This window comes from Anticarsia gemmatalis, chromosome 19 (assembly GCF_050436995.1).
Source record: "Anticarsia gemmatalis isolate Benzon Research Colony breed Stoneville strain chromosome 19, ilAntGemm2 primary, whole genome shotgun sequence".
In the NCBI taxonomy this organism is placed as follows: domain Eukaryota; kingdom Metazoa; phylum Arthropoda; class Insecta; order Lepidoptera; family Erebidae; genus Anticarsia; species Anticarsia gemmatalis.
Window position 1 is genome coordinate 948,224 of NC_134763.1, and position 17,692 is coordinate 965,915.

At 36.1% G+C, this 17,692-nt stretch overlaps 1 protein-coding gene across 1 annotated transcript in view; it reads right to left on the reverse strand.

Moving 5' to 3' along the window:
• The window catches only part of LOC142981148 (homeobox protein Nkx-2.4-like), a 37,832-nt gene that overhangs the window by 3,486 nt on the left and 16,654 nt on the right, over positions 1-17,692 (reverse strand). The window contains exons 3-5 of the mRNA XM_076126845.1: positions 13,460-13,608; positions 9,087-9,182; positions 32-118 (exon numbers count right to left, since the gene is read on the reverse strand). Of these exons, the coding sequence (XP_075982960.1) occupies positions 32-118; positions 9,087-9,182; positions 13,460-13,608 (332 nt within the window). The remainder of the gene's footprint in view (positions 1-31; positions 119-9,086; positions 9,183-13,459; positions 13,609-17,692) is intronic.

Below are 17,692 nucleotides of genomic sequence, written 5' to 3' on the forward strand. Positions count from 1 at the left end.
CATAACTTTTTAAATGTTTTTTTTAACTGACCTGATTGTGTTGGTTCTGTTCAGCCATCGCTTTCTCCTTGGCTTGCCTCTTACATTTGTAGCGGTGATTTTGAAACCATATTTTAACCTGCAACAAATAAATCTTGTTAGAATCTGATATGATTTGATACAAATAAAAATCATTTTTGACCACTTTCTGATAATACCTCCCATGTCGACAAATATTACCAGTACTTTATTCTTTTCCTAAAATTCTAAAATCAGTTTAGATAATAAATTAGCAACGTAGATAGTAAATCGACATAATGAAACCAATTTGGTAAGAACTAAAGATTTTTGTCTCCCATCATTTAATGTCAATGTCTCTCCTTGATTGAACAAGTGCGTTAATTCCATACTAAACAGCGTGACGAGTCAACAGGCGAACTTACTAAGACCTCCCTGAAATTAGCGCTAGGCAGAGCCCGGTCAACACTCAGCCTTAATGACGAAAGAATAAACAAACGATGTTTGCACCACCGAGCGGCCGGCCTTTGTCTACGCACGCTCCCGACGCAGAAATATACACTTTATTTATTATTTATACATCGAGAGCGTTTCCTCGTGTTTATTCTTTGAAATGGATGTGTGCTCCCCCGTACCGAGATCCTCCTCACTTACGATAAATACACGCCATTTTGATCATAGATCCGTTATAAAAATATAAATCATTACATCGCTAGATTGCTACTATCGCACTGGCCACTACGTTATTGGTTATTTTTTGTGTTTACTCTGTGGTGCTTCGTTGTGGGAACGTTGGCAGCGGTGACGCGCGCTTTTGTCCGTTCAGGAATGATGCTCGCTAGGTTATTTATGGAGGAGGTGAGAGTTAATGAACGGGCCCCGTCGGCGGGCGTCGCTTATTGCACTCCGGCGAGGCTTGGACGCTCTCGTGTGGAGTACTTTCTTTCAATCTCCTTGTGCATAATGCTCGGTGTTGGCTCGCACGCACTCCACGCCGAGTGCGCCATTCACTTATTTGTTTTACATCTAAACGACTGTTGTTACTCGTCGAGTGATGAGACATTTTGGGTGTGTCCGAGGGCTTTCGAGCTTGAGTTTACACCCACTTAGCCGCCGAGCGTGATGTTTTCCTATTATGTTGTGCTAACCGGCTACTGGAATCCGTCCTCGATTTTTTGTTTTACGTAATTATAGATATTTGAAGACAGACAATTTTTTGGACATCAAAAATTTACGTTCATTAAAACGAAAATAGCGCCCACCCAGACGGCTGTCATCTTGACAATACAAGTCAATTTTGGCGCCAATGCCTTTCTTTGACAGGCGTGACGGGTTGAGTGAAATGAGGCCTTAACTTGCCACGAATAAGGTTGGGATTGGAGTGGAGTTTTATAAAAATAGTATGTTTCATGGGTCCACGCGTAGGTGTTCCGTTTCTCTGAACCATGACTCGGAATATCGAGCGACAATTATAATAAATAAAGCTGCACTCTTGTTTGTTTAACTCTTCATTTGCTGCAGAGATTTTTTCCAGCGATGAGTTTGACGTTTTAATCTTTGGAACGTTCTCTCGTGTGTGTTTGGGACTTAACTCCGTGCTTACGGGGGCATTATGAGTCTTAAGAAATTAATTCTAGAGGGTTTTGGAGATACAGTTACACAAACATTAGAAATGTTTACTGTTCTAAACTGCCTACTCAAATTGTACAACATTGAATTTTTTTAATGTAATTTTGTTGACGCTTCCATCCATGGCTTTAACTTTTTTAAGAAAAATATTTTATTTGGCATTTTCTTATTTAGCCTATTATACCTACTTCAGGAAAAGTGTTACATATTTTTCGACTTCAGTACCATCACACTACTTTGCCCATATATTATTTTATAATACAAAACCACCGTTAGAAACCTCCCATCATCAGTTCATTAACAAACACGTCACTGATTTGTACAGTCCCATCACGGCCACAATGGCCGATTGTCGCACAATGTACCATAGAAGCGAAGATTCTCGGCCGGAACGCTAAACAAACACAGATGCAAGCATGACAGCATCAATACGCTTCATTTATTTAGTAACTTATCAAAATATTGGGCAAAAAAAGTATTACAAATAACATAACCGTCTACATCTCACAATTCTATCGAATGCGATTTGAATTTTGACAGTGACAGTTATGACAGATGCAAAATTAAGATGGCGGAAATCTGAGATTGTTTTTACAGCCGATGGTGAGTCGTTTGATTTGTAATACAATGTACTTTGTGTAAAAACCGTGTCGAATTTATAGCATTTACATGTAAAACACAGGTAATTGCGCTCACCGGTCGGTATGCGATTAGTGGATTAAGCAACATAACCGCGCACATTTTATAGATAAAGGCCGCATAGTAGTATTTTGAACCGAATGTCTCTGTGCTTTTCGAGGCACGTAAAAAGCCGATCCCACTTGTTAACAATCAAGATATTTAGCCATATCAAATATGGTGGCATGTGGCACAACTTGAATACTATATTGGCCACTAGACATAATATAATATGATGAATGACTGATTGTAAAAATGTGTTAAGACCTTATAACTCGAAAATAACAACGAATTTGCGGAAATAGTTTACCTGCAATTATAGTTATAGACTTCTATTAGTTTTTTCATCATAATGTAATTTATGTAGGCTCTATATCGGCAAGCCACCCTTAAGTAAATACATAGCAATACGTAATAAAACCTCCCCATTACATAAATACAATTAAACCACAAATAGTAAATAACCTGCCTCGATTCGAACCCCTATCCTTCGACCGTGAACTACAAATATTTGCGCAACAATCCAACAAATTAATATTTGTTATATGTACGCTTATTAAAGAGTTTTTAAATACTTGTGTCTTATGCAAATAGATTTAATGTCAATAGTTATTAAATAAATATGGCGAATGAAACTGTTATTGGGATTAGCATTTTGTAGTTCTTAATTATTAAGTTAAATTTTTACGGTGCAAGAAAATGATTAGGCGTTTATGTCCTCTTTTAAGTAGGCTTTTCTTTCCATTCCACGTTTTTTATATCATTGATATTTTCGGATGGAAATAGTTTGTTTTTTTTCTGATGAATGATACTGTATTGGGCTGTGCGAAAATAACGTACTGCGCCCCGGCGGCATATTTCTTTATCTATTGATATTCTATAAAAAATAATACTCGCAAAAATCACATAACTCTACAATTGAAAACCCACCTCAATTACCAGACCGCAAGTCTGCAAAAATAATCAAAAAAATTCTACTGTCCGAATCAGTATCTATAATTTGCAGAAAAACTCCCAATATCCCTTAAGATCCTACGCAAACACCGCAATATTAACAATAGGACATTACAATTGGAATAATAGCCCTTACCTGTGCCACAAAGGGCTGCGTCAGGTGTATTATCCGCTTAAGATACTATTAATCCTTCACAATGCCTTGCAAAAACGTAGCCATTCATAAAAATTTAATCTCAAATATATTACTTTGTGCTGGCAACCCAAGTGAAAAGCGAGGCAATAATTTTCGCGGTTATTAAACGCGGGAAACGAATCAAAACTTTTTTTCGAAATTTGTTTTGACATGTTGGCAGTATTGAGGCCGCGGTCTTTTGGTACAATGATAGAGATAATATCAGGGCTTTGGAGATCTTTGAAATATGCGAACTTTAAAATCAATTTTTGGTTAACAATACCTATAGAAGACTATTATAGCCATTTATAAGAATTAACGAGACGTAAACCCGTAAATATTTTTAATCAAACATTTCAGCGCGCCGTCATTCAGAAGCGCTCTTATCGAAAAATGTGAAACATTAAATTATTCAAATTACATTCATTCGTGCTTCATATTTTAATGCGAACCAGTATGCAACGAGCAAAATTCATTTATAATGACTTATTTTTCGGTAAACGTGAGCAAAATTTCGGCATTAAAAATATCTATCTACACTTCTACAGAACCTCCATATTTCGCATATAATATTTTATTTAATAAGGCAGATGATTTCGTCGGGCGTTTGACAGGAAGCTTATTGAAATCCCACGCCGATTATGGGTTTAAAAAATCCTCAAGTGGGCTTATTGATCATAAACCCATGGGATAAGCCGAGCTTAGCTTAAATAATTATGATGTAGATATAAAAGTGATTTTATTTGAAATACCGGTTAGATAAAAACTCTTTTGGTAAACCGCATTGGTTATGGTTGTATTCTCTATTTGAATGGATGCAGATGATTGGTGAAAGAGAAATTGTATTTTTTAATAGATATTTAGAAAAAAATATTATGGACGTATTATTTTATTGTGTTCTCGTCTATTTGTACACTCGATGGGTACACTTATTGGTCGATAAATGATTATTGAACTAGACTGCTTTAAATTCGGTTTTGTATATTCGCCGAACTTATATAAGCCTGCAAAGCCTTATTAGGTGGTATTGTTAGAACATTATTGTTTTCTTTATAGATGGGTCTATAACATCTACAAATAGTTATTTCGGATCCGATTGTAGATTGCGACGCAAGACTCCTTATTAGTGCACTAGTTCAAACGATAAAAACAAAACTAACTTTGGCTCTACATATGTCTAATTTGCTTTGAAAAGAGAATTAAAATGTTCATTTTGCTATGCCATTAGAGTCTTAATTTGTTATCAATGTTATTAATTCATTTCGCCATTTTAGCCACTGGTACATTTAATAATGAATTGTTACGTAGAATTCCATTTAAACAATTAATATGACTAACAGAATCGATACAATTATAGCAATTTATTAAATTCAACAAAGAGTTATTGCGATTGAAACGCGATTCAAAAGCGATTCAATTAACCTAAATAATTAGCGTTTTGATGCAACAAAACTAAGTTAATATAATTAGTTTACACAAAGCTAACTGTTCAGTTTGTTATAGATTTTCCAGTTACAGATTTTATTTTGTACATTTAATACTCATACAGGCAAGTGGCGACTGGTAAACGATCACTGAGTTAGGTGCCTTTATAATCTTTGTATAGGACGTTTCATGGATGGGTAGCCGCTAACATTTTAGCTTTTATTAATTCACCCGGTAAATAAATGTTTCGAATAAAGGTGCGTGCAAGGGCGCTTTTTATCCCATTACTGCCCCACTGCTGGGTTATAGTCTCCTCCCAAACGAGGGAGGGACTAGGCTTTAAGTCCACCACGTTGGCCAAGTGCGGGTTGGGGACTTTGCCTTTGCATGCCCTTAATAAATGTATTATCCAATTTTAGGCATGCAAGCTTTCATCACGGTGTTTTCCTTTATCGTTAGAGCAAGTGATAATTATGTCTAATACACACATCACTTGGAAAAGTCATTGATATGTTGCCTCGGGTTCGAACTGCCACTTGCGTGGGAGGTACCATCTTATACCACTCAGCTAAATACAAATTCAAATCATTTATTGCTTACTAAGTTATATATATAAAAGGATCTTATATTAGGGTAGTGAAAAAAAATAGTTGCCTTTTTCAGGCATTGCAATCATTACTACGTGTGAAAACTTATTACGTTAAATCCCTGTCAGTCATAAGAAAGTATTAACAGAAACTACAAATACACAATCTGTAGTGTCCTGACAGGCGGAGAGCGAGCCTCGCTGTCAGCTCATTGTCTCATGAACCACCATTATCTCATTGCTCCATCATTGCTCTCATTACAAGATGCGGACGCCCGCATCCAGCATCCGCCGGAGACAAACCATAGAGTTCGTGACCATAGACAATGGAGAGACCTTTTGTTTTTTACGTTTTTTCGGTAGGTCCCACGGTTATGGATGTTGAAATTTTGATTTTGTACTTCTTTAATGAAGTAAAGGGTGTTTTAGTTGATATGAAGATCATTTAAGGTATCCGATAAAAAAAATAGCTTCAAGCTAGCTTTTAGCAGACATTTCGTTTCCGTGGAAAGATATAAAAGTATCCAATGAGTTAACTTAGTAGCATCCATTCTCACAAACTTGGAATTTATAACATTAGCCGGAATGTTACTACTTAGAAGCCATGATTATTTTCTTAACCCAAAAACTTAATAGATGTTTGATATAAAATATTCATCTGTATTGTTATACTAAGTAATTCTATTTTAAATAAGCAAGAACTACCTTGCAAAAGATAGAGAATTCCTTCGTCTTAGATCAATCGATTGATAACATCAACAAAATAACAAAATCTAATCGAAATCCGCTACCAACATACAAAAAAGAACTGTCATCACAAAACAAACGTCAGTCGCTTCGTACCCGCGGTACGTACGATGGTAGCGAGTCGGGAACATCGAAATTTACTTAAGTTAAATAACAAAACTCACCCTCTGTTTGCGTTCCGACGTCAAATGGAACGATATTGTGGCCGTCTCCGCTTTATTGCAGTGCTATTTAAACTGTATGAATATGCACAGATTCTACGTTTAGCTTTTTAATGGGATTTTGGTGTTTAATGATATTATGTTGGCAGTACTGGCTGAAATACTAAAGGCTAATTTTTTATAGTCAGGTAAAGATTTGAGAAATGATAATGTCATTTTGATAGACTTATTTAGGTGAATTTTGCTATAGAGCTGACGCTGAGCAGTTACTATAGTATAACAACTTAGTATAGAGCCTTGGTATTCACGGGTAATCTAGCCAATGGTAAAACCTTCTAGATATTAAAAAATAAACTAGCTATATTAAAAAGGCCACAGTCAGCTGCATAATCCTGTCACTGATGTTCTAAATTCTTTAAATATTGTACCTCAGCAAGCCACAAACGTTGCACGCACGTTCCTACCAACTTGTTGGCGTATAGGTTTTTTTTTCACCAATCACTATAAAATTCTAATTATTAATAAGTACTTAAACTTATTCAGGCTCTCACTTTAAGCCCGTTTCCTTCCTTCGTATCTCTTCTATAACGGATTATTTTCATCGCAACTCGATACAGATAATGCAGGGATCGTCGCGGGCTGCACGCGCCGTGACTTGTCCGTTCCAATTGACGGAGGGAGAGATGCACTTATAATGCTTTTTTGCTATCACTCTCCTACGTTTTGTAGCTAATGACGACTGACGGTTTCCTAAGGCATTAGAGTAAGTTATATAGGTTTTTTGTATCTTTAATTTAGCTAAGAAAAGTTAGAAATGGTGAGTATGTTAACTATTAATAAAATAAGTAACTCCAGATTATTTTGTTAATATGCTTTTTGTCTTTTTTGTGCTTTTTTTAGTTAGTTTAGTAATTCTGAAGACAGATACAAAAAGAGCTGGCTTTGTTAAATGTCAAACAGTGGGTCGTTTTATATAGAACTATTTTACGTCCATTATACGCATTCTTCCCTAATGACACGATCTCAAACAACTCAAAATTCACACCCACCCTTTACACAAGCATGAAATATTCCAAATATTTACATTACAAAAATTCGTCACCAACTATTAATAAATCTGTCAGCGGCACGCGCCCTATTTCCCACATTCGTAAAATTCAAATCCTTTATAACAATGCTTCGATAATCTGTGCCCATGTCGATATAAATTTCATAAACTCCGTGCAACCCCCAACAATAGGTTAGGTCCATGAATAATCTCCATTTTGACGCTGTCAGCGGCAGCCGTTTGGCGCCAAAACAAACGTCAAACGTTCACAATGGCGGCGCGCTAATCCACAGATAATGCGTTGTTATTATAATTGGGTCGTAGTTCGCGTATTGTTTGCGTGTGCAGGTTAATTAGGTTTATTGATTCGTGTTGTCTTGTGGCCTATTGTTCGGTTCACTAGTTAGAGAGGGTTCAAATGGAGAGTAGTGACGCATTTTACTGATGCCGTAGTTTCCTTTTTTAAGTAAAGCACTCGGTATCACTTTTAACGGCATTATTATTGCTGAGTAATTAAAAAAAAGATAAAGATTGATTTCCATTTTAATAAACATTACTTGGCTAATCTTTTAAATTAGAGTTTCTTGGTAATAAAATCGTTCAAAATATATATTGCCGATACGCTTTTTATTAAGATCTTTTATGACATTTCCATAAATCATAAGCCACCTTTTTTTAGACGAACCAATTCTCAAAATGTAAAGTCAAAGCCAATAAACTAGTTCACACCTTGTTACAAAAAAAAAACAACCTAATTCGTTCTGCATCACAATTTAGTAACAAATCCTAGCTGTGTAGGGCGTCACAAGTCAGTGGCAGTCGGTCATAAATCATGAATTACGATAACTACGCCTCCAGCGATGACCGTCAGGGACAGGCGACGCCCTAGTGGGTAGTTGCTTTAGGACAGGGGTTCCCAACCTTTTCTTAGTCCGGTACCACATTTTTATTATTCTTGTTAGCAGAGACCACTATGTAAGCATATTAAGAAGAAAGTTTAACAACCATCCTAAAAATTTAAATTTTTACATCATTCGAGGACCATATTTTGACTTTCACGGGCCTCTGGTGGTCCGCACACCACTGGTTGGGAACCACTGCTTTAGGGCATCGTTTAACGCTTATTAGGGGTTCCCTTTGATAGCCATGGATTGAATTAGATTCTATTGTTGTTTGTTGTCTGACTTAACACTTTTGATACAATCTTAATGGTTTTCATCACTTTTGGGAGAGTAGGTTAGTTTTTAATGGGGTATTTTGGCTTTATATATTTCTGTATCGTTATCTATCTTTCTGGTTTTTAATCTTGTAAAAGAGAAATGCTTCTGTGTACATCGTTTATAAATCATACGAACATTTTACAGCCGGTTTTTTAAACGTCAACTTTTTTGGTAGTATTTTCTCATCATTATGATAAATTCACCGAATACTTTTAGATAAGTAGATGTTGTATCTCAAAATCTTTACTTTTGATGGGTTAAAAAAGAGACATAGCTAAGACATTAACATAATATATCACCCACGCATATTTTTTTCCACATTCGAACAATAAAGAAGCAAGTATGTCTTCTTCAAAAATCCGGTTCAGTATTCAGCATCCAAAATGGCAATCTTATTTTTTTACAAGGTTAGGTGACAATATTATAAGTAAGTACTAGGTACTAGTTAGGTACAATAAATTCTTACCTGTGTCGGCGTGAGGTGTATGAGCGACGCGAGGTGTTCTCTCTCGGGCGCTGACAGGTACTTCTGCTGTTTGAACCGCCTCTCCAACTCGTACACCTACACAATTAACAAAATATTAAAATAACTACTTCTATAATCTATACGTATACTAATATTATAAAGCTGAAGAGTTTGTTTGTTTGTTTGAACACGCTAATCTCAGGAACTACTGGTCCGTTTTGAAAAATTCTTTTAGTGTTAGATAGCCCATTTATCGAGGAAGGCTATAGGCTATATGTCATCACGCTACGACCAATAGGAGCAGAGCTGCAGTAAAGATGTTACAAAAGCAGGGAAAAAATTTGATTCATTATCTCTTATGTGACGCAAGCGAAGTTGCGCGGGTCAGCTAGTTTATTATAAAGGTTAATAACCTGCTCATGACAAAGAAGAAAGCTTATAATACAGCAGGTCACCAAATTTGAAAAGATTATTGCTGCTTAGTAAGAGCAATCTGAAAAATTTCTATAAAAAACTACCGATTTGACCTACTACATACTTACTATATACTTAAATAAAACACTATCTACCAATTACATAGAATACCACTGTTATGAAAGGTTCAACAGCTTTGAACGCCGCTATTTTTATTTTTATCAATTGGAGTATATACTAAGTACTTATAACAAACGTTGAGACTATTTGAAGAACTAACAGCTCCTTAGTAATCATTTTTAAGTTAGCAACTACTGCAGTTATTTTTTAAACCCAAAAGTCAACGTCTCGTATGTTCAGAAAGTATTTTTTAAACTTAAATCTCCATAAAACTTATTTATTAAACCATCAATAAAGAAAAATACAAAGTTTTAAACTTCCAATGCACTCTTTCCCTCAATAAACCATTTTCCAATACTAAGAGTTTATCAGACATTTGGCGAAGAATGCGCGTCGGTCGTTTAACACAGGACCGACGGACAAACAAGGAATGCGACGAATCTCTTTGAGGACACACGACCGACGACCGACGGGTAGCGGCCATGCCGAATTAACAGAGCTTTACGAATTATACAGACAATTTCGGTTTAATTCAATTTTGTTACAATTAATTTTGTAGAGATACTTATTTAATGGATAAAGAAGTGTTTTAAATTATTATATTCATGACTGCAAGGCTTTACGCATTATACAGACAATTTTGGTTTAATTCAATTTGGCAACAATTAATTTTGTAGAGATACTTATTTAATGGATAAAGAAGTGTTTTAAATTATTGTATTCATGACTGCAGCTTTACGAATTATAGACATATTTGGTCTAATTCACTTTGGCAACAATTAATTTTGTAGAGATATGTTATGGATAAAGAATTGTTTTTTATCTTTCTGGCAGATTTTTCCCGCGACTTGTCGTCGTTTTGACCGCGACCGTCGGTATGTTTCGTTCAGCAGTATATATCGAACAACAAAACCGACTCGAAGCAATACTGCACTTTTTCGGCTTGATCAGATAATTCCTTCAGGTCTGTACGTCACATTGTCAAATAGTAATAATTTTTAACGACTAACGCTGTCTCTAGTCTAACAACCATAGGAAATGACAATTCTAGTTATAATTTGAAAAACCCTTCATTAATTTACTGACAGCGAGACACGTCTCTAAAAAACCCCTTTACGCATAACTTATTAAAGTTACAAGGATTAAACTCACATACGTCACAATTATGCACACACACACACACACACACACACACATACTGACACACACATAATTATAAGTAGGTATGCACTCACACATCGCGAAATCACAAGTAAAGTTACAAGAATGAACACACACACACAGTAACGTCGAAATGTGTGTGCAAGTTGGAAATTTTGCCCGAGAAATAGAATTAATTACACGCGGCGATGGGCGGCTGGGCGGGGCAGTGGGCGGGCGCCGCCCTACCTAACGTAATTTTGACTTTAGTTAGCTTTAGAACGCGGCGCTGCCTGTTTGACTTGCTACGTTTGAGCTTGAGATTTATTTTAATTTGAAGTGGTTAATCTGATTCTTGGGTAAGAATAAGGTGGCCAAAATGTCGCGAATTTAAACAGGATTCGTAAAATTCATATCATATAGCATTGAGAAGTTAAATATTATCACTTGCTCTAACGGTTAATGAAAACATCGTGAGGAAACGCGTGCCTAAAATTGTTTAATACATTTATTGAGGGCATGCAAAGTCCCCAACCCGCACTTGGCCAGCGTGGTGGACTCAAGGCCTAACCCCTCTCCCTCGTTTGGGAGGAGACCCTTGCCCTGCAGTGGGACAGTACCTAATGGGTTAAAAAAGTAGGTTTTTTTATTTTCTACACGTATTGTCGTGTAGTAAAAGCCACCGACGTACTTTCAACTCACTATTAATCGATAGTGGTGGTAACAGCTTTTCCATTGACATATTTGAGCCTATAAACCTTTATATTATTATCTCCAGTTATTATGTCAATCACAGCCGCGTTCAGTAAAAGCCTTTGTTCTGAATTCGTCACTAATTTGGAATGTTTCATATTGTTTGATTAATTTCAACGATTTTGAAGTAAAGCCATTTATACGCAGATTAATTACAACTTAACAGCTTATATTTATTCGTAATGCACGGCTTAATATATTAAGGTATTTTAGCAATAGTCGCTATGATCCTACTAATATTATAAATGCGAAAGTTTGTGAGTATGTATGGATGTTTGTTACCTTTTTACGCAAATACTACAAAACCGATTACGATGAATTTTGGTATGTGAAAGACCCAGAATAACACATAGGTTTTTTTTTTATCCCGGAGTTCCCGAGGGATCGGCATTTACTCGGGAAAGGTCTCCACGCGGACTAAGTCGCGGGCGGCCTCTAGTAGTAAAGAAACCAGAAGTTTCCACACCAATAGGTGTAAATATAAAATATCATAATAAGCTGTAAATATGTACTAAAACTTTATGCAATAAACATTGTCCAAAAAATCTAATCGTAAATCTTTCATCGAAACAAAAAACGCAAAATTTCCAAAGTTACAATATAAATAAAATGAATTTGCTCGTCGTATTCCCTACGGTGGCAAGTGCCCGTGGTATCTTTACTGCATAAACTGGTATTTGCCCGGGGGAGAATATTTGCTGATCATTTTACAAATAAATACGGCCTAGGGGACGATACCTGCCTTAATTCGAGGGTAAAGCGAGACATGGGTTGTGCTACTGGATTATTACGTTTTAAGATGAAATTTTCGGTATTAACGATAGAGGTTTTTAAGCAGTCGATTGAATCAAAAGATCTTAAAACTCTTGAGTTCCTAAATGGAAACTAGTGGTTATAATAATTGTTTGATTTGAAAATCAAAATGCTTAATTTTGTATACGAGTATTTCAATTCATCATGACAAACCAGTTAATATTTCCATATACCTAAGTTTAACATTTAATTCCTTACACGCTTAACCTAATTACTGTTTAAACATAATTTCATATTTTGAGCTTTTTGGACATTAAGCAACTTTTTCAAAATCCTAATTCCTTCTGTATTAATACAAATCATGTCATAAGTAATTTCATAAACTCTAGCATATAATACCTTATCCCGGTTTTCGTCTTAACGACAAAAAGTCGCAGCGTGAACAGTGATCGTTAGGAGGGTGATTCTCGTGAAGTAGAGTGAGTGCAGGGACAAGGAGGGCGGTGCCATGGTGACCGGTCACCGAGCCCTGTAGCTGTACTCTCAGACAAACGTCTAATAATATGATTTACGTAGTTTTTTACGTGTTTTGTTATAAGATATTAAGTTACGTAAGATAAGATTTAGAATCTAAAATATTCAAAGGTGTAGGAGGTAAAGGTATGCCGAAATATACTTACCAAGTTTTCGCTACTTTTAATATCTTATAAAGACGCACCTATTGCCTAATACCAGGCTTTAGACAGGAGATTTCAACAAAATCGCAAAATCCCAATAGCTGTTTGCCCGACTTCCAAACGGAAAAATCAATAGCCCTTTTGCCAGACTCGGGATCTAACTTAAAACCTTCAGGTTCTACAGTCGATACCACAGGGACTACAGAGACTTTCTTTATACCCAAGACGTAATGGAGGCGATAGATATATTAGGTCGGGGAAAAAGTGTTTTCGCAATATAGTATGTATGAACTTGTAATAAAATCTTTTCTCTACACAAAAAAGCTCGATAATTAGGTACCTCACGAGCTCACTGAAAGAAACCTAGTGAACCGTGTACTCATTTGTGATTCTTGAAGCCAAAGAGATTTTATTACAAGTTCATACATGCTATAATGCGAAAAGACTTTTTCCCCGACCTAATATTAAAGGTTTATAATAATTGTAGAAGTTAAATTATAAGTAGTATCAACTGACCTGTGCCTGTGTAAACAACACCCTCCTCTTCCGTCGCTGGGCTAGCGGGAACTGCATGGGCTTGGTGTCAGGGCCGGCGCAGGCAGCCAGGCCGCCCATGTTGTTGACGTGGCCCATCCCGCCGGACGTCGACGTCATCAGCCTGGAAACTAAAGCAGCCGCTCAGATGCGCACACGAGACTATCATACCGTTCAATATATAGAAATATATTAACGGTGCAAACTGGCTGAAATGTCAAGCAAATTTAGGTGCCGTAACTGTTCATTTCTTGCTTTTTAGAGCGTATATTATCGATTGAATGTTCTAAGGTACTTTCTTTAATAAGTATCAAAGCATCTTATACCTAATCATAGGCTACAATCTAGGATGAAATCATCAGTGACACTTAAAATCAGTAATTTTCATGAGCTATAAAAATGTCAAGTTTGCGGATGGTTTAAGTAAAGATACTTGAGTACTACTACGTTCAAAGAAAAGTGTATAATTGCAGTAAAATTTAAAGTCTTAGTCGCTTAAAATAAAATAGAAATGTACAGACAAAGTAATAAAACCTCAAAGTAGAAATCCTACAACATACGCTATATAAAACAGAATCACATTACTTTAATCACATTTTTATCCATCCTTGCGAATTATAAAAGGAGAGTAGCGGGAAAAAAATAAAATTAATACTTTCCCGTGGTAGAAATTAATCTCTTACTGCTGGCAACATTTAAGCCGCCCGCCATTTTCATAATGACACTAGACGAGATGGTTTCCCGCGCTACTTTGCTACGTATTTAGTCACTTTGAGCGCTTACAATTATGTTTATCTGTTTATTATTTATGCTATACTTATTTCTTAGTAAAAGGTTTGCTTGAATGTAAAATATTGTTGGTAGACTGAATTAAATTCTTGCTGGTATAGAAATAGAATTATGTAGACGTACCTACATGTTGCGTTTTTTGGTAAGACACTAGAATCTTATGTTTCTTTACAGTTATTTACATAGATATTGAATAACGAGAATCCGCTTTCCTATAATATGCTAAATTTACCCAAAATTTTGTTGAAATTCTGCGAGGGAATGGATAGAGCACATGAAAAGTTCCTACAGCTACCACCAAATTTGTTCTTTATTTACCCAACTCATTTCTATGTATTATATCAAATGACACAAGTTACCTATATAATTGTATCAGTTTTTCTCTTTATCCTTACAAACTTCTCTTGTGCAACTACCATTGGCCATTTAAAATCAGTTAACGAATGAGAGTCAGTCCGACAGGGCAGTACAACAGTACGACTGATCAATTTGCGGGATGACCGCGGCCCTCTTCAATTCAGGCACAGCATCAATTTGTACCACTCACTACATCCAGGTAGCTATTTGTTTTGTCATAGGTATTTGTGGTTTAAGGTCGTTAACCCTATTATCAGAAGACTAGCTGACCCGCGAAACTTCGCTTGCGTCACATCTATACTAATATTATAAAGCTGAAGAGTTTGTTTGTTTGATTGTTTGTTTGTTTGTTTGAACGCACTCATCTCAGGAACTACTGGGCCGATTTGAAAAATTCTATCGTAGCGTGATGATATATAGCCTATAGCCTTACTTTCCCTCCGTCTCTCTCTCTCGCTCTATTTTCTCTAAAAAATTCAAGTTTATCGCTTTTTATATAAACAAACTGGCGAATGGTCGCAGTTGTCCAGCGAAAAACAATATGCCTAAGCCTTTTTCCGCAATTTAATCTATCACTCTGTCTTTAAGATTCAGCTCATCCGTATTCACGTGAAAGAATAATGAAAAACGAACACGCTTTCTCTCATTTTAATATGGCGCATAGGCCACCGTGTTACTTGTTCGGTTCTTTTATTTGTCTCCACATAACAAGTACAAGTTTCCAGCGAAAAATCGTCACAAAATGTCCTTCGCTGCCAAAAAATCACAAGAGAAAGACTAGATAAAAATATACCTATCAGAGGAGACTCCAATTTTTGTACTACAAAAAATGCCTATTGCCTACCAACTTCAGTAAAAACGCAGCATCACCACAAAAGTTGCCAGCATCACGGAACAATATTAAAATCATTTGATAGACGTTGAAATTCGGCAACACGGCCAATATCGTACATTACACACGTCTGCTCGCCTTCTGTTTACACGACACTCGACCGAAACGGCCTTTCAATAAACCCTCCCGTTCTATCTTACTCTATTGTACGTTTATTGTGCACGAATTTCGATTTTGCCTCTGCTTCTTTTGCTGATAGACAATTGTAATGTTTTTTATTGGCGATGGTTTTTGGTTGTGTCTGTAAAATGTCAATGTTTCTTCGGTTTTCTAAAGAAAACAGTGAAATGAAGAAGTCGTGGTATATATTCTAACACATTTTCAGTTACTTAAGGAAATGTTTACTTTTACGAGAAAATGAATCGACATAGCAAACTTTACAAAATAATGTGTAGGTAAATGTAACTTGTTGTAAGTCTTATGCATGAATTAATTAATTAAAATGCTGTTAATTGCTTAGTTGCTAATGGGTTATATTTAATGAAAACTTTGTAAATCAAGTAATTTTCTAAAAGTAAAATTGTACTAAACTTATTTGTAAAATCTAAACGCTGAGACGTGTGTTTATTTGATGTATATCATAAATATTACAAAATACATTTAATAAAATTCTACAAAAGAATCTTCCAACACGGGCCCCTAAAAACGTGCTATATTCGAAATTCCAACCTCCTTTATCCCGTCAATAGACCACCGGACTTTGTTATCTGTGCATCTCGATTTAATTTAAATGTGGAACGTCGATTCACCATAGAGGTTCATCGCTGTCGTTCAATGGCGGCTCGAGGGCGTTTTAGATCTTAATCGATGTTAAATGATACGAAAAGGGATGTTTACAAACATTATGAATGGAATTCTAATAATAGTAAAATGGTAGTTTGATTTTATTTTAATTGAAATGCGTTATTGTTGGTACTGTAGAAATAAGAATGTAATTGGCTGTTTGAAAGGTTTCCGCGGGTTTTTCGGAATTATAAAAAAGTTACGTTGTGTAATATTGCAGTTATTATTTGTAATTTTTATAGTTTTTAATTGTGCAATCGTTGAAATATACAAGTAAACAACAATAAATAAATAAGAAGAGGAACCGCCAGATATCAGTAGGTACGTATTTCTTTGTTATGAGCGCATTTTTACAGCCTATGTTTTTTTATAGTACCTAAGAGTTACAACAAAATTATTTTGATAGTTAATAACTGTGATAGAATAGCGATTTAATCTAATTCTAACATTAGAAATACTCAAAAAACTGTCAAATACAATTTCAAAGACTCGATTTAACCTTACAATTTCGCAAAAATACATACACTTAGCCGTTGACAGGGGTCGGACAGTACCGCATATATTTTGACAACAAATACCCGCGTAATTGAACCGGGGTGGACGAGGGACGCCGCGCGTCAAAACATGTCGTGCAAACGAAACTATTTTCATGCTTCAGAGACTATGCTAAAATATTCGGTGGTAAATCCAATTTAATTTTATTTGACGGTGAATCATATTTTTCGTTTTATTCGTGCTCGAAATTTGCTCGCGTGCCTGAACTTGGTTTTATTTTTTAGTATAATTTTATGTTATTTTACGTAATGTAGCGGTGCAAAGATCGATCCTTGCGGTACTCCATTTCAAAAGTAAGTATAGCAATACTTTCAGACTATTTTCAAGTTTTGTATCGAATATTGAATAAGTAATACTTTCATTAAAAATTCGCCTCAATACTCATTTAGGATCACACAAAAGTCTCCCTGAAAAATAGATACGTTTTCCTGCATCATGTTAGTCTTTCCGATACAAAGAATCAAGACAGCAACTACCTAAAGCAGAACAAACAAGATTATCCAACATTAACTACAGAACGACAATTATCATTCTACCCGCAGAAAATAAATAGTTGCACAACAACGGTCACTTAGAGCCGCGTGCGTTTGATGACACGATTGGCGTGAAATTGGCCAGGACCTTGCTGCCGAGGGGCTGTAGGGGACGACTGACCCCTAAGTTAGGGGGCCGAGGGGCAGGCCTGCGACTGACGGCCCCTGACCACCCCTAATTACCAAATAGACAATACTAGTTGAAAATTCAGATAAGTTTTAATGATGGCGCGGAGTTGGTTCGAGTTTGGGTTGTTTTGAGTCGGTTGAGTCGGTTGTATAGGTATGTCGCAGTTATGGATATAT